The sequence below is a fragment of the Larimichthys crocea genome, chromosome XII (assembly GCF_000972845.2).
Source record: "Larimichthys crocea isolate SSNF chromosome XII, L_crocea_2.0, whole genome shotgun sequence".
NCBI classification, from domain to species: Eukaryota; Metazoa; Chordata; class Actinopteri; family Sciaenidae; genus Larimichthys; species Larimichthys crocea.
In genome coordinates, this window is record NC_040022.1 from 2,214,309 (window position 1) to 2,233,805 (window position 19,497).

Genomic DNA, 19,497 nt, shown 5'->3' on the forward strand with positions numbered 1-19,497 from the left:
GCACCAGATGTGAGGAATGAAAGAAGCACAGAGGAAATGCAGTCCCAGGGGGGGAATGACCAGAGGTTTAGTGACTTTGGGAAGACCCATGAGAAGTGAGCCACCACACTAAAGCTTAAAGTCAGTCCCAGATTTACTCGTCTGGTGGCCGCTTGCTCAGTCACTGTCTCATTTTCTCTTTAGCTCTTAGCCATCAACGTCCCCTTTGGTCTTTTCTTCTCTGTCATTATGTCCATAGAGGCTGCTTAGCTTCAGCTTGCCCAGCTCAGGTTCTGGCATGACACAGCCTCCACGCCCCAGGCCTGAAAACCTCCCTCTTCACGGTGGTCCAAAGTACCTGTGGTACAAACACTAACAAATTTAACAAGTGACCCTGTTAACTGTCGAAACTAGAAACAAATCAGGTGACACTTGCCCAGCTCCAGTTCTGGCATGACACCATCTGAAAACCTTTCCCGGTGCTCTGAGCTCACAGTCTGGTGTTTGAGTTTAACTTTTAGGTTTTAGGACACTGGTGCAACTTGTGATCAGGGTTTGTCAGTAAACTTTCCTTCACTCAAAAGGAGTAGTCCAACATTTTAGGACAGTGAGTTTGAACTCACATCATGGAGAACAGACCAAAACAGTGACGTGACGAAGTACCCGATGGGGTTTCGCCTTATCTCCACATTTCAGTACTACATAGCTTACAGTCTGTTCATATCTTTTATTTTTTTTAACACTACAGCACTTTTATATTTATCTATGTACCTGTTATGTTCTGTTTCTACGGCTTTGTTGTAAAGCACTTTGGGTACCATCTGGCTATTGTAAAGGGCTCTATAAATAAACTTAATTTGATTTTGATTTGATATGTTTTCAGCAGCTATTTCCCAACATGTTTCTTTATGCTAAGCAAACAAACAAAACAAGTGATAGAAATCCAGTGAACTCTGTAAATTACAGAGGGAAAGTAGAAAAAACTGTCTCCATAAAAATGATCTAATTTCACCAAAAATCACAGAAATAGTTGTTGGTTTGAGACTTTGTGCCATTCACCTGATTACAGGTTAATGTATCATCACAATTATTTAAAATTTGTTCTTTTATGGATGGAAACGTTACATAATGTTGCTTTAATATTTTTTCTATCTTCAAATCAGGGGTCATGGCATAGCAGTGTTTTAGAAAAGGTCGACAGGACACTTGTTGCCGGAGTCTGAGTAAAACTAGGAGGGATCTTTAGGACGCAGCTCCACTCCCACAGAGAGACCGGGAGAGGGAGCGAGGTGCTGCCCACTCAGGATCTCCTCTCAGTGGACTGAAGCGGCAGCAGAGACGGTGAACGAGGTGAGATTCATTCAGATAAAAGTCATCGTGTTATCAGCCGGCTGAGGGAGTGGGGGCGTTGTGACGAGACGTTTGTTAACCGACAAACTTCCGCTTGATTCCGTTTGTTTGGGCTGCACCGGGCTGCACCGGGCTGCACAGACAGAAGCTGCCATAAGCTTAATGCATGGAAATCTGCAAAATGTCTGTTATTCTCACCGCTGCAGCGCAGACACTGAGCTTTAAGCATGCTGTAAAAAAATGCAAAAATCCAACTATATATGCAACAAATGTCTTGGGACTGATATATTTCCAGTTAAAGTTGGGTTTTCCCACAGAAAACTAGTTATGTAACATCCCTGCTCAGTGTATGAGACATATCATATAACACAATGAATGGTCATCTGTGGTTTAGGGTGGAAATCCCAGCAGGACTTTATAACACAAGCTGCAGATTTTTCTGCTGCAGCAGATAAAACACCATTAGGACCAACAATAATATTTCTATGATTGGATATGCAGAGTACTGTGCAGCTGTGACACACACACACACACACACACACACACACACACACACACTTCCAGCCAGTGTGTGCTAAACAAACAGTATACAGATGACATGGCTGCAGTCCCATAAAAGCAGATTATGAGACAATAGACCTCCCAATCCTCCTACTATGGAGCGAGACACCCAGACGGAAAGAGACAAATGAAATGATGCAGCCACGTAGTTAGCTGTCATCCTGTCTTAACATATTTCTTTTGCGTACATGTTTCTTCCAGGTATTTTTGTCTCTTTTGTCTTTGTAGTTATTTTGTGTCTCTTTGACTTTTTTGCTTCTTTTTGTAATAATTTGGTCTCTTTGTTGTCACTTTGCATTTTCTTTGCCTCTGCACTTATTCTGTTGCTGTTTTGTGTCTCTTTTGTAGTTTATTTAGGTCTTTCTTGTTTTGCCGTTGCTTTGTGTCTCTTTGTAGTCATCTTGTGTCTCCTCACAGTCATTTTGTGTCTCTTTGTAGTCGTTTATCTATCTACATCCTCAAGATAACTAAGATTTCTCTCACACATTCCCAGATAGCGTTAATATACAGTTTGGAGTGTTTTTGTGTGTACATAAAGGATGTGGGCCTACCTAATAATCAAAACAGATTATATACACACTTCAACCTGAACAGCAACCTGTTTTTTTTCCCCTCAGGTTTAGATTTACCATTTCATTTCACACCATGAGTTCAAGTTTTTTGTTCTGCACAACAGCAAACAGTAAACACTTTACTGTCTGTGTTTGTGGTCTTCTGCTGAGCCTCCCTGTCCAGTCGTGTATGAAGAATGTAATTGTCAGTATGGATTCAGCTGTCCTGTATAAACACAGCAGCACACACTGTTCCAGTTACAGTACCCAGAGAGTGTCTGATTACTGAGAGTCTGGCAGACGGCCAACGCTTTTCCATTGAAAAATACTCCATTTGGCTCTTTGTCCAAGTAAAAACAGTACCACTTTACCGACTTTCTGCAGATAAAATAAAACTTCACGAACTGGGGATAAATCATGGGCGGCATGCAGAGTCATTTTTTAGTTGATTTATGATCTTTGCACTCTGCGCTCTCTCGGTTTTGGGGGAATTTTCTTTACTTTTTGGATTTGGATGAGAAGCACATTAGTCCTTGACCTCCCACGAGTCAACTCTGTGGAAATGTATGGGCAGAAATCTCTGAAAGCTCTAAAGCTCTAAACAAATGTTTGTGTTGTTGCAAGAAGCATTGACTTCATTCGTTTTTTTTTGACTCCCGTCTCTCATTTTTGGGGTAATGATGTTTTCTCTGGCTCCGTGTCGGAGATTCCACATTCACTTTTCCACCTCGCTCTAGGAATGACATCCAGGACTCATGATGATATTATTTTCTGAGCAGCTGCTGAACAACTCTCTGGTATGTGTTTCTTAAATCAAATGGAATAATCTTCACTTCATTTCTCCTGATGTGAAGTGAATTGTTTCATATTATGTTTTATATATAAAAGATAATATAGTAGTAACTCATCTATTCCTTTATCTCCTCCTTTTTTCAGGAAGTCTACTTGCTACTTACACCTCTCCATGGTTTTTCTTTCTGCTAAACAGTATTTCAGATCTTTTAACTCCATATTTTGCATCAGGATCACTTGGATGTGTTCACCAAAGGTCTTACATGGTCTTACATAGTGTTTGTTCAATTCATCTGCCGGATACATTGCTCTGAAATCTTCTTCTACAGACATATGTGGTCCTCTGACTTTGCCCTAGTGCCAAAATGACGTTGATGTTTGCCCTTCGAGTAAAATATCTGAACAACTGTTGAATGGATAGCCATGAAATTAAGTGCAGACATGCAGACATGAATTTTTCCAGTCATTTTCAGCTATTTTCAATCCTGTGATATTAAGTTCTTTACTGTGATTTGTGAGCTTGTAGTTTTGAAAGATACAATAGAAACAGTGTAAAAACTTTAAAGTCTGACTCACCAACAGTTCAACCAGTTCAACCTGCTCTTGTTGAACAAATGTTTTTTTAGAATGGAAGAGACAACTGGAAATGTAATCATATTTTAGAGTCCCAGTTGTGTTTGTTTGCTTTTTTTGAATCCTCAGTAACTTGGAAGACGCACACAGTTCACTCAAATCACAGAGGACCAAGTAGAATAAACTGCCAAGTCACTAACATCCAAGTCCACCAGAAGAAATTCATCTGGACGTTTCCTCTGTTCAATTTAGGCGCAGCTATGTTGGGCGTCCTCCTCCTTCTGTCCCTCATCTCCCTGGTGGCCCTGGTGCCTCCTCCTGCCCCCTGCAGGCAATGCTGTGATCACCTGGAGCCACCAGAAGGCAGCGGAGCCCAGCCGCCCATCGGAGGGTTCAACTACGTGCCAGAAGTCCGCACCTACATCAACATGACCATCCTCAAAGGTGACACTGAAATACATGTCCATGTCCATAGAGGCTGAGCCCGGTTATATAGCGCATTTGCCCAGCTCCTGTTCTGGCACGACACTAACTCCACTCCCTGTCAGCATTCCCTCACGCCCCGGGCATGAAAACCTCCCCTTTTCTGAGAGAAAAGTTACAAAATGTTACTTTAAAGATTTCATAGCATGTTCTTGGTAATACTGAAAAATTTCACATTTAGAAAAAACTCAGGACGTTGGGACTGACTTTATCAGATGGAAAAAAAACTAAGAAAGAGTCACATATTTGCTGCCACATATTTTCTTTATGTGGATCCAAACAAACAAAAGAGTCGGATAACTTTTGACATGTTTATGAAGACGTCCCTGGAGCCAAAAGCCGGGCGGCAGCTCCAGTGTCTTGACAGTTTACATTGTGTGGTTTAAAGAAAAGCTCCAGCCTTTATACCCAAGTACCCAACGAATAACCCCAAATCAAACTGACCTGAACTAGGGAAGGAAATGTGGCTTTGGTGGCTTAGTTTCTGTTTTCTGTAAGCTTACATATGATTCCTTCATTTCTGATGGGGTGCAGGTGACAAAGGAGATCGTGGCGAAAGAGGAACACCAGGTAAACCTGGACACATCGGCCCTCCAGGCTCCATAGGCCCCATGGGCTCCAAAGGTAGTAAAGGCCAGGCGGGTCCTCCAGGAGACCCCTGCAAAATCCAGTACTCTGCCTTCTCCGTCGGCCGTCGCAAATCCCTCCACAGCCTGGAGTCATACCAGGCGCTCGTGTTTGACACGGTCTTCGTCAACCTGGAAGAGCACTTTGACATGTTCAAGGGTAAATTCATCTGCCGCATCCCGGGGATCTACTACTTCAACGTCAACATTCACACATGGAACTTCAAAGAGACATATCTACACATCATGCAGAACGACGTGGAGAAGGCCATCGTGTACGCCCAGCCCAGCGACCGCTCCATCATGCAGAGTCAGAGCGTGATGCTGGAGCTGGACCTGAGTCACGAGGTGTGGATCCGCCTGTACAAGAGGGAGAGGGAGAACGCAGTTTACAGTGATGATGTGGATGTCTATATCACGTTCAATGGATACCTCATCAAAGCGAGTGTAGAAGGAAAATGAATAAGGCATGGCTAAGGTCAGTTGTGTGGGAAGCAAACACATTGAACTGACACGAGAGCACAAAGAAATTCACTGTAAAATTCTTATTTTCTTGCTTTTATAATCAGATTTTTAAAAAATAATAAAAAAGACATGCAGCATGCTGCAGCGTGCGTTGCCGGAGAATGAGCAATACCACTTAGAGAAAATGTGAAGAAATAAAAGAGAAAGAGAAATTAGCATTTTCAAAGTGTTTATACAGCAGATTAATTTTCTTTTTACTGCATGTGCACTACAAGACAACAAAATAAAGACCTAGCCTCATTAGATTAGATTAGATTCAATTTATTGTCATTACACATGTATAAATACGAGGCAACGAAATGCAAATACACGAGAGGAATAGTTCAACAATTTGGGAAATATGCTAATTTGTTTTCGTACCAAGAGTTAGAGGAGGAAATGGATACCACTCCTGCATCTGCTAGTTTTGAAACCTGGATATGGGGAAGCCGCTTTGCTCTTTTAAAAGGTAACAAAATCTGTCTCTCAACACCTCTAAGGCTCATGAATTTATACGTTATATCTTGTTGTTCAATGTTTTCCAGGTGGTTATTTCTTGGCTGCAAGAAGAGACTCTTGACATGTTTACATTTTGATTTTGAACAAACAAGATATAACATATGAATTCATGAGCCTAAGAGATTTTAGGCTCATGAATTCTAATGAAACAACTCAAGTGGCAACCTCCGTCGCTGTGAAGTGAAGCCATGGCCGTGGAATGGTCAAAAACTGCAGTTCCTCAAACGTCCACATGAGGCTGGCTGCAGAACGAGTCAGTCTCCATAAGTCCCCATGTTCAAATGTCCAACTTCACAGCAGAAATAAACATGTTTACAGCCTGGTACAAAAAAACAGTTTTGGTATTTATAGGTAATTTCCTCGTTCATGACAACTGTACTGAGGGTGAATTTTGTTTAACTCACCCGTTCGTCTAATTGTCAGTGAGGAAACAAATTGGCATATTTCCCAAAATGTTGAACTATTTCTTTCATTTCTTTCATTTGGAGGTAACTACTAGCTGTAATGTCAAAGAACATCTGAACATCTAACTCTCAATAATAAAGTTATTCGGAGCTTCTCGATGGGTTGAACAAAAAAGGCACAAATTGTAATCTGTTAACTTTTAGTGACAGGAAATTGCGATGGAAAGATGGACGAGATTTAGTATTCTCACTCTGTAATGAAGAAACTACCAATGATGTAAGAAACACTTTCACTGGTCATGTGGACTGTTATTGAGTTTTGTATGTGGTGCTAAAACATGGTGCTAACTGAACCGATCTCTCCCACTAAGATTCAACGTCTTGGATTGACTTTCATATTTTTGGGGGGATTTAATTGTGTTTTGCTTTCAAAGTTACTTGAATATTTTGTGCTAAACAAGATTACCAGAAGGTGCTGATTATCCTCCCTCCCTGATATCATCATGTCGTTCCTCACTGTGAACACTGACGATTCGGCTCCTGCAGGGTAAAAAGCAGAAACCAAAGATGCTCTCAGTTATTACAGTTTTTTTTAATGCTCTTACTTGCAGTAATCACACTAATGTACTATGTTTATACATGGCTTCACTAATAATGATTATACTGCCATTAATATTGTTTTTAGCCATAAACCGGATGTAGTTCCTCGCCATGGCCACCACAGGGCAGCGTACACTCATGAATTTAAACGCTCTCTCATGCTGTCATACTTCTGGTAAAAAAAAAAAAAAACTTTCAAAATAAAGCAAGCAAAACAGACAGCTGGGTTTCTGTTGCTGTTGTTTATTTAAATGTGTGCATTGCTGGTAACGCTATCATCAGTACCTCCACCGACATGATGGAGGCTGTGTGTCCATCTGCTTGTTATGTCGTTTTTCTGCCCGTTAATCTATGAACATAGCTTTGCTGTGTGTTTGATATGTTTGCATTCACTGTAAAAGGTCATCTTTGATAGTTTGGGTTCAGTTCATCCTGAATTTAAGATGGTGAAAACATCACCCAACACTGCAAAGACCTTTGGAAACGTTGGTGGATGGGAAGCCAGTGAGGGATCACGTCCATGTTGCAGATCTTGCCACTTTCACAACTTCTCTAATCTGTCTGCATGGTCTCCAAAAGGTCTTTTAATGAAGATTTTGATAAACATGAACACAGTGACCCCTTGAGGATATCATAGAGAGTTACTGAATAATTAACTCGTCTTACCAAAGTTCAGTGTTTTTGTGTTGAAGCTTCTTTTCAGGAGTTTTTGAGGAGCAGGGCCTCACCTCAACCAGGCCACTTCCAACATTCCTATAATTCCTAACCCTCTCATCCTCTTTCACTCTAGTGTCCTGCAACCTTCCCACCCACCTCATTATTTCCTCTTATTTCTTCCTCTGCTTTCTACTCTCCGTTGAGTTCTCAAGCCGGGTCCGTCATGCACCAGCTGCTACGGCGGATTCCCCATGAAGGCCAAGAGTTCAGACAAAGTCTTTCGTTTTGTTAATACATCATTTAAACTATCTTGTTGATGTTGTGGCCCTTGCTAGTGAATCATATCTTTAATTAAGTCGGACATGTGATACCCATATTTCATATATACTGTCAAGAATGTATCTTGAAGATGGTACGTCTGTGGTTCTTCAGGCATTAAAGTCCAGAGAATTCCTTGTTTTTTGCTCAAATTGGCATCATTTCCTGTTAACATTTTTGTGGGCTGCACTGAAAGTTTTCCTTTCCTGTTGTCTTCACACATGAGATTTCGCTTCCAGATTTACAGTGTCAGTCCTCACTATGCAAAGTAACTATTCTGATTCAAGATGTTCAGATAATACCACGATGAATATCTCACATTATGCTAATAAGGCAGGCCAACATTAATTGTGTGCCAGTATTATCTAATATGATAGTGTCATTATAATCATGTGATACAGATATAATGAATCATTCTTAAGACAAAATGAGACTTTCAGATTTTCCATCATGCCCCACAACCTTTATTTCTCCTGTACAAAGACCGAATGATGCATGACACCATGACAGATTAAACTGAATGAACACTTTGCATTTTCCCATGTATGAGAGATAAAAATAGATTTGAGGTTTTTCTTTTTTTTTGGTCTGTGACACTAACGTCAGGAATTGGCATGAGGTCAAACTGAAGCACAAGGTTTGGCACTGCCGCTTCAACAAGCTTTTAAACTGTTGAAGTGTCGTGTCACAACAACAAAAAAACAAAAAAACACATCAGTCAAACTCACTAAGACTCATCCGAGACCGATTTTTCCCTTTACAAAAGCAGCATGTGCTCATAGGTTTTATTCTGCCAATAAATAAACAGTTTCCTTTTGCCTTACAAAATTATTCCATATTACAGTGTTGTTGTTTGCACCTTCAAAGAAAAAAACTAAATTGCCGACATGGTTAACATGAGGACCGTAACGTAAGAAAATAGAAAAGAGCATAACAAGAATACAAAAGACATGGAACGATCCAAACACTGGTAAGGCGGGAGAGCTCAAAGACTAGCTGTGGTTTTGTTTTTTGCTTAGCGTAGACCTTCTTCTCGGAGATACATGGAAAAAACACATCAAGAAACTTTAGCCAGTGATGCTAAAGAATTCCAGCGTATCCAAGTGAGAACTAGGAGTCAAAAACAACACAGTAAAACACTGTACACTTAAATCAAACCCCCCCCAAAAAAGGCAGTGAGACAACACTGAGTCAATAGTGTGAACACGTATGTGGCACAGAGCATGTCCAGGACATCATGTACAGTACAAACCACACAATAATACTGCATGTTAAATGATACACAGCAATCCACTGGACACATGCACACTAACAATCCACACAACATCATGAATCACACAAATTGCCATAAAGACAGTTCTGCTGAAGGGCTGCGTTGTCTCCTTTTCTTTCCAAATAATAATAATCACACATGACAAACAAGGCCCAGTATATCAAATATACCTTGTTGCGGCTTCATACAGATCTTACTGTATTGTGTTCTAGTAAAAATTAAGTCCTTCTACAAAAATACTTTTTTTTTTTTTGCTGTGTAAACTTTTGCAACCAAAGGCACTATCTTAACCTTCCCGGCCTTCTTATATAAAACATGTAGCTAGATCCTGGCCCGAGATCATAATGTGATTAATGCTGACTGTAACCATGATCAAACCTTTTCCTTGGAAATCATTAAATACTAAGCATAACCTCATCTTGCAACTTTACAACTGTGCTCAATACGCAAGCATCAGTCCAACTTGTGGAGTGATGTATCTTTGCAACAGCGCAGTCACATTGCACATACTGAAAAACACTCATGGACTGTCTTTGAGAAGAGCTGAATCTGGGGCGACCGGAGTTGGTTCCAAGAGTCTTCTTCAGATCTACCTGACTGGTCGGGAATACCATGTATTTAGCCTTGGTGGGATCGTTAAAAGGGCCATTGTTTACTTCTGGTTTGTTAGTACTCATCGTTCTGACGACTTCTGGTGTAAACGATGGTTGTTAAGCTTAGCGGAGGTCTGGTGTGAACGACGGTCGTTAAGGTGACCTGAGGTCTGGTAGTGAACAACCATCGTTAAGATCAGCAGAGGTCTGGTAGTGAACAACCATCGTTAAGATTAGCAGAGGTCTGGTAGTGAACGACAGTCGTTAAGGTGACCTGAGGTCAGGTGTAAATGACGGTCGTTAAGCTCAGTCTGGTAGTGAACGACAGTCGTTACAGTCGCAGGAGGCCATGTGGGAACTGCTGTTTAGTTTCCTTGGAAGGGCACTAATGAACCCTAATCCTAATACCTGGGTTCCCCCACCAGTCACTCAGAACTGAAGAAACCTCTTGGATAAGAGGTGAAATGTCTTCACGGATCTACGACCTGGTCCAGTTTCCCCAGGCTCGACTCTTCTCAACGAAAGAGCACCTGGACGACTGAGAACATTCACAGACTTCCTTTCTTGACCAATGTTCTCAGCTCCTTGCTACAAAATACTGCATCCCATGAAAAGTGCCGCCCTTTAAAAATAGTCATCATATTTAAGGGGGAACGGGGAGGGGGGGGCAACAACACTGCTGCAGTCTCCAGGGTTACCTAATATATATATAATATAGTTCAGTGTGAATAACTGCAGTTTGTGCGTGCAAAAAAACAACAATGCTGATGTTAAGACCATCATGGTAGCAACAAGCAAGAAAAAGTAAATGTTCCCTTTGGAAAAGTGTGCGTTTAAGCCCCATGAAAGAATGCTGAAACTCCAGTTTTACGCCTCAAAGACAAGTCGAGACAAAATCCAGCTCTGCAGTCTAATGTTCACTAGAGCTGCTGCACTTTTATATGAGGAGGCTACAACTGTGGCATGCTCTGAAAGTGGCTAAATAAAGCAAGCTGCTAAAATGTCTGAAATGTTTCTACTGACAAAAGGTGGTGCAGTATGTGTTCTGTAACATATGACCTGTATATGAGATATAAAATAGTTGTTTCTGATGTTGATAGCTGTCATTAATATGTATCTTCAACATAAAAGTCCCTTTCATGCTTAACATAAACATTGCACACAATGTGAAATAAATTAGACGACGTCTAACACTCTAGTGCAACAACACTTAAAACTATTCTAATAACACCTTGTTTTAGATAATCGCCCCACATTTCCTGTTCGTGCCTCATCCGAAAGGGTTCCTATGACATCACAAACGTTGAGTATGGCTCTGTGACATCACTTCGGCGAGGTTTCAAAACATCCTGCTACAAAGCCTGTGTGATCGTCACAGTTAGCCACGACGACGACGGTGGCATCGCAAATGACGTGACATCAACGTTAGGGCGTGCAGGACGCTCAGCGTGTCGTTTTGGGTCGAGGGCTAACACTGAATGTGCAACACACTGAACGCGGGGGTCAGACCACACGTCTGTTTCTGTGTGTTAAGATTGTCACCGTGACGGATTAGGCGATTATAGAGGCAACCAATCATTGCTCGCCATCTTTCATGACGTGCGTGGTGTTACTGGGAAGGAGCTGCTAGGAACCAACTTCACGATACAACAATGTATCAAACAGTGGTTGTGTGTGCAAGATACCGGCTGTACCCTTTCCTCTGTCTCGCAGCACCAATAACATCAATCCTCTTTTAATTACAGTTGTGCTCCTAAAAAAATCCAACATGCTGCTTTTTGTCGATGTGGTGTTGATTGTTGTGGTCATCGTGAGACACTACAAAAAAACAGAACAATTGATTGTCGTCCCCGACACCCATAATTGCCCCCGAGCAACCCGACGTCTGCCAAATCAGGCCGATATCGTGTCGTCTGACCCCGGCATTAGGGACACTTACTGTTTGCAAACTGTCTCACTCTTGTGTGCTTCTTGTTCTCTTTGCGATTTAAAAACAATAATGGATAATGAGTACCTGGCTTCTCCTCGTTAGTGTGCTTCCTTAGAGCAGTGAGCGTCCTTTAATTAATGTGCACATTCAGTGTAGATTAAGACGAGAAACGAGATCTGCAAAGCCCAGAACAAAGGGAGGTGTCGCTGTTGTTGGAGTGTAGCATAATTTCATGACATAATAATAATAAAAAATTAAAAAAAACATTGTGTCTGTGTGTGGCTGGGTCAGTCTTGTAGAAATGTGTCACTCATTGAGGATCGAGTCTGGTCTGTCGTAGCCAAAGAGCCTGAAGTCAGGCTCGTACAGCTTGTAGAGTTCTCGTCGCGCCTCGACGGGCACGGTGCTGAACCAATCAGCCTCCCAGCTGCTTGCTGTGAGGTTCCTATGCGAGGTGGGAAACTCCACCACATTGTCCACCCGCAGCTGACGCAGTAGGTGCTCGGCGTCCTCCTCTGCCGTCTCCAGGTGGCCCACAAAGTCATACTGAATCTGGCATGGGTGGCAAAGCCGATACACCTGCCGCCAGTGCTCATTAAAGGGCATTTCCTTCTCTGTCTGAGGGTCCAGGAGGTACTGGATGAAGTGGGAGAAGGAAGGATGTATACCTATGCCAAACGCCTCGTCCACAGAGGCGGGAGGTGTCGGCTGGTTGGCGTAGCGGCGCAGCATGACCTGTGCAAAGCGCCGGTAGAAGTCCTCATTGGGCAGCTCGAATTTATTTCGGTAGGCGGAGATGAGGCGCACAAAGGGGTCCCGCACAAAAAGAAACTTGGTGTACTTCTTCAGCTTCACCTTTAAAAAAGAATGAATACATAACATTATTACTATCACACATATAACAGACATTTATAGGTGTGTAGGATTTAGTGCCATCTAGCAGTGCAGTCAGCCTCTCCTTCCTAACGATATGTGGAAACATGTACAGCCAAAGTCCAACAGGAACGGATGCGATTCATTCGGTGTGCGCCGCAGACGTCGGAGCTAATTCGTGGCCGTTCTAGTCAACATTTGTAACACATCGTGGTCTGGTTCTGAAGCGCCCCAGAAGCGGGTCTCCACCCGACACCATGCCAAAAAATGTGCCAAAATGGCCAAATCTGAGCAAGTTAACAAAGTCTGGCGGGCGAAACACTCCTGGTGGGGTTTGAAGTCGTGTGGAGAACGAACCAGAACAGCGTCACAGTCGTGATGTGCCTGGTAGGGTTCTGCTGTTACTATTAATAGTTTACCAACTGAGGTGGACATAAACAGGCGAGTCGAGGCTCTGAACCAATTGCACATTGTCTCACAATCCACATAAATCCATTTAAAATATGAAACGGTTCACCAACGACTGTGTAAACATAATATATCTGGTGTCTCATCACAGTGTTTTGTGAGCTTGTTTCTGAGAAAAAGAGTTTTTTTATCGTCCTGAAGACAAATGATGATATTATATTCCTAATAGTAAAAGTAAATAAAGGCCCCTAAATCTTACAAACTGGGTCTGTAAAATAGCTCAAGTGAAAATAAAACACAGAGCAACAAATAACTAAAGCTTAGAGAGACATAACTCCAGAGGCCAGACGCTCACAGTGACATAGCTGGAAACAGATTAAGTGAGAACTGTCTGGAGCAAACGGATGTCCTTATGTGGCAGCTACAGGATCACCAGTCAAAGTGAGTCAGAGCTAGCAGATAGTAAGTAAAAACACATCCCGGCGTGACACGAGCAGAATCAGGTCAGAACCCAAAAATGCACCGGTGCTGAGGTGAGATGCTGAAACAGCTCAGTGATTCTTCTCTTAATAAAACATCAGAGAGCAGCACATACCGGTCATGCTGTACTGCTTTAAGCAGACGTCGCACGACAACTCACTAAAATACCAAACAGGTGCAGCCGTGACGCTCTGCACCTGTGGAAAACACCAAATCAGCAGCACAAAGCCTCACCGTGCACCATGCGGCACATTAATCCAAAAAACATTTAACATTTAATGAACTATACTTTGACCTTATTTGAACTGACCTTCATGAGGTGCTTTGCAAACTTGCCGTAACGCTTCCAGAACTTGTTGAAGGTAAAGTGCATGCTGTTGTTGTGGACCAGGTCTCGAGGGATGGCCAGCGGGTCTCTCTGGGGAACGCCGTCCCTCAGGAGGCTTTCGCTGAGGATGATCATGATGCGCTTCCAGTTACTGCACGCTACCTGAGGGAGGGAGGCATGTAGAAGTAAATATTGTGAAGCTAAATAAAGCGTTAACGAAGCAGTGAGACGTGCAGGCGTTTGCGTACCTTGGGAACGTAGCAGTAGATGATGCCGTGCCTGTCGTCCACAATGAGGTGATCCAGCTCCTTGTTGGGAATGTCGTCAAACGAACGGTTCTTACCGGGAAACACCACGCTGTCGTTGGCGCACATCTCCTGAAGTAACCTCCGCCGCTGCTCCTGATTATATGATATAAATATAAATGGATTGTTACCTGGTTAGATTCATCATCTTGTTTGTTTTAAATCAATAATTCCAGATGAGTCTGCAGGCTTGTGTTTTATTTGCTCTGGCAGATGTGTCTGGACCTCCTCCCATCCAGACAGATTCACACCCTGGATTTTGGATCCTGGACGTCATCAGGCCAATGAACGATGACTGTACGGAGGCCACTGACGTGCAACTGTGTGTTAACTGCATTTAAAGCACTTGTTAGTTAAGTTACGTACGAATGACAGAGACACCATTCACCTGGTTACAAGTCAGTGTGACATCAACATGGTTTAAACTCTGTTAAGTTACACAGTGCTGCTTTAAAGGTTTTGATAATAAGGACTGTTATACTTCAGACAGGATTTGGTAAGTCGGAGTGGCTGTAGCTTTTTTAATTATGTTCTGAGGCATTTTGCTCTGCACCCTTGTAAATGTAAAGTGAACGGAGAGGTCAGGCTAAATTAAACCTCATGACTCATGATCAACAACCTCCAACAAACAGGTGCAGCAAAATGTATTTTTAAGAACACCAGTAACGGTAAGCCGAAGGTCTTTAAATAGAAATTTGACAATCTGAGACAAAGTTCACGTCTGTCTGCTTGTGTTTGGACATTTGAGGACTTAAGAAATGCCTCTAATGAAAGTATTATATTAGTGCTAACGTTGAAATCCTCCCACAGGTCTGTTTCAACACAGACATGACACAAGCAAAGGTGAACTAACGTCAAACGATGCCTCTGCTTTATTTAGTCGGCATGCAGCCGGGTATGGACATGAATGGAATGCAGCCTTCGTGAACAATTTTCCTGTTGCGACACGTCAAAATGTCTTGTTTAAACATTTAAAACCACGAGGAGGGATAATGAATGAATAATAATTTCAGATAATAACCTGTCTCTCACGGAGTTCTGCTGCCACCGGAGTCAGGTGAATCTTCCACTCCCGCCGCGGCACATACCGCTCTTCTGCTTTCTCTGATTGGTTACTTGTGTCAGCGGGAGCGGGGTCCGTTGGCTCACCGGTTCCCGGCTCTAGGAACTGGTTAACGAAGGCGTCGATGTCGGACAGGAAAGACGGGGTTCGGGATGTTTGAGGTCGCTGCTGAGGAGCCGGGTGCGGGATTTTGGGTCCCGGCGAAACGGGCGTGTGCAAATACAGATGTGACGCTCCGACGTCGTCCCAGTAGATGATGATGAGGAGAATCATGAAGGCCGAGCCCAGGACGACGAAAATGCGGAACATCCTGGACGTTCCCATGGTGACTGTTGCTTGCTACAGGATCACCATAGCAACTGACGATGCCTCTTTTTTTTTTTTTTTGGTTACAGGGCGTCTCTACAGCATCACCATGGCAGCAGATTGGATCTTTTTTTTTTTATGTCATCACCAGGGCAACAGATTGGACTAACAGGGTTCTTGCTACAGGATCACCATGGCAACAGAGTCAAGGTCCAGGAGCTCTCTCTGTCTCTCTCTCACCATGGCGATGGATAGACGGCAGCTGTAGCAGAGCAGGCTGTGGCAGGAGGATGGAGGTTCATCATGATGTTGGTGCACTGCAGGAGTGTAACTGGCCACCTGAGGATTAACCCTCACCTCTGCTCCATGTCTGCAACAGAGAAGAAAGATCACCGTTATGTACGCTCATTGTTTTTCAGCACACAGATAAGCTCACAAAACAGCGGCGTAACTGTCCTACAGACAGGTGGTTGTTTAAGGTCAGTTTAGTTCATGAAGACAGAGGAGGGCTGAATGAAGCCTGGATGCTCAAACAAGCCATCTGTAACGACACTTACCTGTCAATTAAAGCACCCACACTGCTAATCCTGCATAACTTTAAGCCTTAATATAATATGAACAGGTGAGTTGTATATAAATTCAGACTCAGTACAGTTGTCATGAACGATGAAATTAGCTACAGAGACTAAAACTGTTTTTTGTACCAGGCTGTAAACATGTTTACTTCTGCTGTGAAGTTGGACATTTGAACATGGGGACTTATGGAGACTGACTCCAGTGGATTTACAGTTTTTAGCACTTCCGCATTGGCTTCACTTCACAGCAACGGAGGTTACCACTTGCTTTTGACACATGTCGAGACATGTTAAGAGACTTGTGTCGGTCATGTGATACGTTGCCCCAGAAATGAAGCCCAGGAGCTATAAAATATAAAAAACAAATGTCTTCGTAAAAACCAAAGCAAAATGACGGAGTAGACTGGACATAAGGAACACATTAATCATTGTCTCCTATTACCCCTCGATGGGACCGGCTCGTTGCAGAGAAACAAGCTCGGGGACCGACACTAGAGCACCAAACTCAGAAATAATGTGAGCATGTGATCGAGGTATTCTGGCTCCAAAACCCGAGCTAAAGTGGACCCCAGTCTGACTCTTTTTTGACAAGGCATTAACTGAATTCCTCCCTCACCTCTCTGAGTTGACTTAACTCCAACTGCCAGCGGTGAAATCACAAGTGGTTGTCAAATATCTGCATGCCAAAGCGTGAGAGGGACGGCGGAAAGCTCTGCATACCACACAAACTTTTCTTTAATGCACAAGTATCCCGCTGTACCCACACCAGACATCCTATGGATTATGGTACAGCACCGGCACACTTTAATACTGAGCGCCTCTGAGGTAATAAAAGCCCCAATGTTAGCGAGCTTTGAAAGAGCGCCAATAGCAAATATTTTACACGCCTAACCAAGATACGAAAACACACCGACGGTTACTGTGCTCATGCAGAAAGAACTCAAAGACTAACACACAGTCTGTTCTTCCTTATCTCAATTACAAGTCATTTATTTCACCTCCAATAACTCTCTCCCGCTCTCTCTCCCTCTCTCTTCTCTTTCCCGTTAAGGGCGTCACTTTTCCATTCTGACACTCTGATTTCTAAATTTGGACCTCTCGTGCAACAGTCCTTGTATTATTTCCTCTTTCCTGAAGCTAAGAGGGGACCATTGACTTGGAAAATCATCATTCCCCTCCTCTCCAGAGGGTGCAGACTACGCTTGTCTTCCTCTCTATGATGAGCTATATGAGGTACTCGAGTAGTTCCATGACTACTCGTCGAGTTAAGTACTTTTTACTGTTATCTGACTGTAACTGTGAGATTTTAAACAGAAATCGTGATGCATTCTTATGAATTAGTATCCAACAGCAAATTAAATTTAATGGGTATGGCCGTCTTTGTAGTCCTGCCTCGCCTCCCGGCTAATCTAAAAATCAGCAAAGGCGTGGATCACTGGTGGACCTGAGGCGGGCTGAAAGACGCCTGGGTGTTCAAACAAGCCTCTAATGGCAGCAATCTCTCAATCAAACCATGCACGCTGTTAATCCTGCATAACTTTCAGTCTTAATATAATCTGAACAGGTGAGTTTTATATAAATTCACCCTCAGTACAGTTGTCATGAACGGGGAAATTAGCTCTAGAGACCAAAACTGTTTGTACCAGGCTGTAAACATGTTTATTTCTGCTGTGAAGTTGGACATTTGAACATGGGGACTTATGGACGTTTCACTTCCCAGCCACTTGTGTATAACAAGAGTTAACACCACTAAGAGAACTTTTCTTGGCACTAACCACCGTGGCGATGTTATGTTATATTAAAAACAATAAGACGACTTAATTTGACTTGGTCATATCCAGATACAGGTAGAACGTAATTTAATGCACTGACTTACTTTCTATAAAACAAAAAGTTTTCACTTTCATTTTCTCTTCTTAGCCCTCTTGTGTCTTTCCGCCTCTGTCACTATGTCCGCCGAGGCTGCTGAGCCCGGTTACATTGCTCAACTTGCCTAGCTCCTGTTCTGGCACGACACCGGCTCCTATGAAACACCTGTGATACAACAACACTGACAGTCCACGCTAACAAACTGAGCTGACATCAGCTTACAGCAGCTACAGCTTGGCAGTGTTTACTTCACTGCCCATCATGAAAGTCTGTAAACCACAGAACTCTTGATGTATCCTACCTATTTCTACTTTTACAGCCAGTCTGACGCGTTAAACCAGTGTTTACATTCATATTCTTTAAGCCTCACAGCACATTAATTACTCCGTATTAGTGTTTACCTGCCTCACGACTCGTCCACCTTTACACCAGCTGTGTAAACAACAAGATAACAGCAGCCGGAGACAGATAAATCACACCGTCCTGTCCGCAGCAGCCGCCAGCGGATGCCAGACCCCGGACACAATGTAGCCTTTGACGGGGGGGAGCAGCTCGCCGGGAACGGGCTGTTCCTCACACGGCTTCTCGGTGCATGAAAGTGTCGCTTACATATATACATGGAGATAATATAAAAACAACAGGCTTCCGTATTATTATTATTATTTTTGCATGAATAAACGCTTGCACAGGCTCAAAGTAGTCCTCTGCAAAGGTGCATGCGTTAAAATACGCCCCGTGCACAAAAGGTGAAGTGTTACTTTTAAAGGTTTGTTGTTATTAAAGAATAAAAAAGATGAGCGCATAAATAAATAAAAAATAAAAAAACAACCTCCTCACCTCTTTTCTCTCTCGGAGCTCCGTGCGCCGCGTCAGCTGCCTGTGATGTGAGAGCCCTGTGTTAAAGATGGAGCGGGAACACGGCAAACAACGCGAGAGTTGACTCACTGGAAGGAAGAAAAAAATAAATAAATAAAAGGGGAGAAAACTCACTTTTCTGGGTCATCTCCTGTCTGCAGTCTGGGATGATTTATGTAGACAGACCCTCCCCCCTGTTTCCTCCCACATGTGCTGAAAATAACCTGCCCCCCTACCTGTAAAAACAAATCACCACCCTCCTCCCTCACTTAAAAAGAAATGCAGCAAAAAAAAGATGATTATGAGGAAACGTGGCTGTGGGATCTGTCTTGTTCTGTTGCCTCAGGGCTGACGGGCTTAGAAATCCTGTGGTTTTGTTCATCCTGTGACATCAAACATCCTGTACGGAGCAGCTGAATCATTTTACAACCAGTCATCTGCTTCCCATCACACATCAAACCCCCACGACTCCTGCTTTTTTATGAATTTGCTCTAAATAACTTAAAATGCCCGGCGAGCGTGGCTGCATAGTTTGAACACACACTCACACTCCAGAGTATAAAAGTCCCAAGAGAGAGAAAAGATGGTGCAACTGAGATTGTTTGAAACATCATTTTTGGGGAAGATACTGAACCCCAAACTGTCTGTAGACACTGCCTGCTTACCTAGCTCCTGTTCTGGCACGACACCAACTCCACTCCCTGTCACCGTTCGCCCCCAAG

General features: G+C 43.0%; 2 protein-coding genes across 6 annotated transcripts; one reads left to right on the forward strand and one right to left on the reverse strand.

Moving 5' to 3' along the window:
• The first annotated feature begins 1,202 nt into the window (after positions 1-1,202).
• On the forward strand, positions 1,203-5,489 carry c1qtnf6a (C1q and TNF related 6a). Of its 3 annotated transcripts, XM_019257234.2 has the most exons (4): positions 2,662-3,238; positions 3,378-3,489; positions 4,059-4,250; positions 4,824-5,489. In XM_019257234.2, the coding sequence occupies exons 3-4, from the start codon at positions 4,067-4,069 to the stop codon at positions 5,375-5,377; spliced, it is 738 nt and encodes a 245-aa protein (XP_019112779.2). In that variant the 5' UTR covers positions 2,662-3,238; positions 3,378-3,489; positions 4,059-4,066; the 3' UTR covers positions 5,378-5,489. The 3 variants fall into 3 exon arrangements, with proteins under 3 accessions (XP_019112778.2, XP_019112779.2, XP_010750433.3); XM_019257233.2 differs by lacking the exons at positions 2,662-3,238; positions 3,378-3,489 and adding an exon at positions 1,203-1,329; XM_010752131.3 differs by lacking the exon at positions 3,378-3,489 and having other exon boundaries at positions 2,663-3,238.
• Positions 5,490-8,358: 2,869 nt separating this feature from the next.
• LOC104936152 (carbohydrate sulfotransferase 12) lies at positions 8,359-19,038 on the reverse strand. Of its 3 annotated transcripts, XM_027285615.1 has the most exons (6): positions 18,911-19,038; positions 18,758-18,813; positions 15,129-15,846; positions 14,051-14,203; positions 13,785-13,964; positions 8,359-12,568 (listed from the first exon to the last, which is right to left on the reverse strand). In XM_027285615.1, exons 3-6 carry the CDS (start codon positions 15,492-15,494, stop codon positions 12,020-12,022), a joined length of 1,248 nt encoding a protein of 415 aa, XP_027141416.1. In that variant the 5' UTR covers positions 15,495-15,846; positions 18,758-18,813; positions 18,911-19,038; the 3' UTR covers positions 8,359-12,019. The 3 variants fall into 3 exon arrangements, with proteins under 3 accessions (XP_027141416.1, XP_019112820.2, XP_010750434.3); XM_019257275.2 differs by having other exon boundaries at positions 18,758-19,038; XM_010752132.3 differs by lacking the exons at positions 18,758-18,813; positions 18,911-19,038 and adding an exon at positions 18,322-18,735.
• Positions 19,039-19,497: the final 459 nt, after the last annotated feature.

Excerpts from the sequence above, each read along its gene's own strand:
- c1qtnf6a (XM_019257233.2), top strand. The coding sequence starts at position 4,067 with ATGTTGGGCGTCCTCCTCCTTCTGTCCCTCATCTCCCTGGTGGCCCTG. Across the intron at positions 4,251-4,823 it reads CAACATGACCATCCTCAAAG|GTGACAAAGGAGATCGTGGC; the intron begins GTGACACTGAAA and ends GATGGGGTGCAG.
- LOC104936152 (XM_027285615.1), bottom strand. The coding sequence starts at position 15,494 with ATGGGAACGTCCAGGATGTTCCGCATTTTCGTCGTCCTGGGCTCGGCC. Across the intron at positions 13,965-14,050 it reads TCTACTGCTACGTTCCCAAG|GTAGCGTGCAGTAACTGGAA; the intron begins GTACGCAAACGC and ends TCCCTCCCTCAG. Across the intron at positions 12,569-13,784 it reads TTGCAAAGCACCTCATGAAG|GTGAAGCTGAAGAAGTACAC; the intron begins GTCAGTTCAAAT and ends TCTTTTTTAAAG.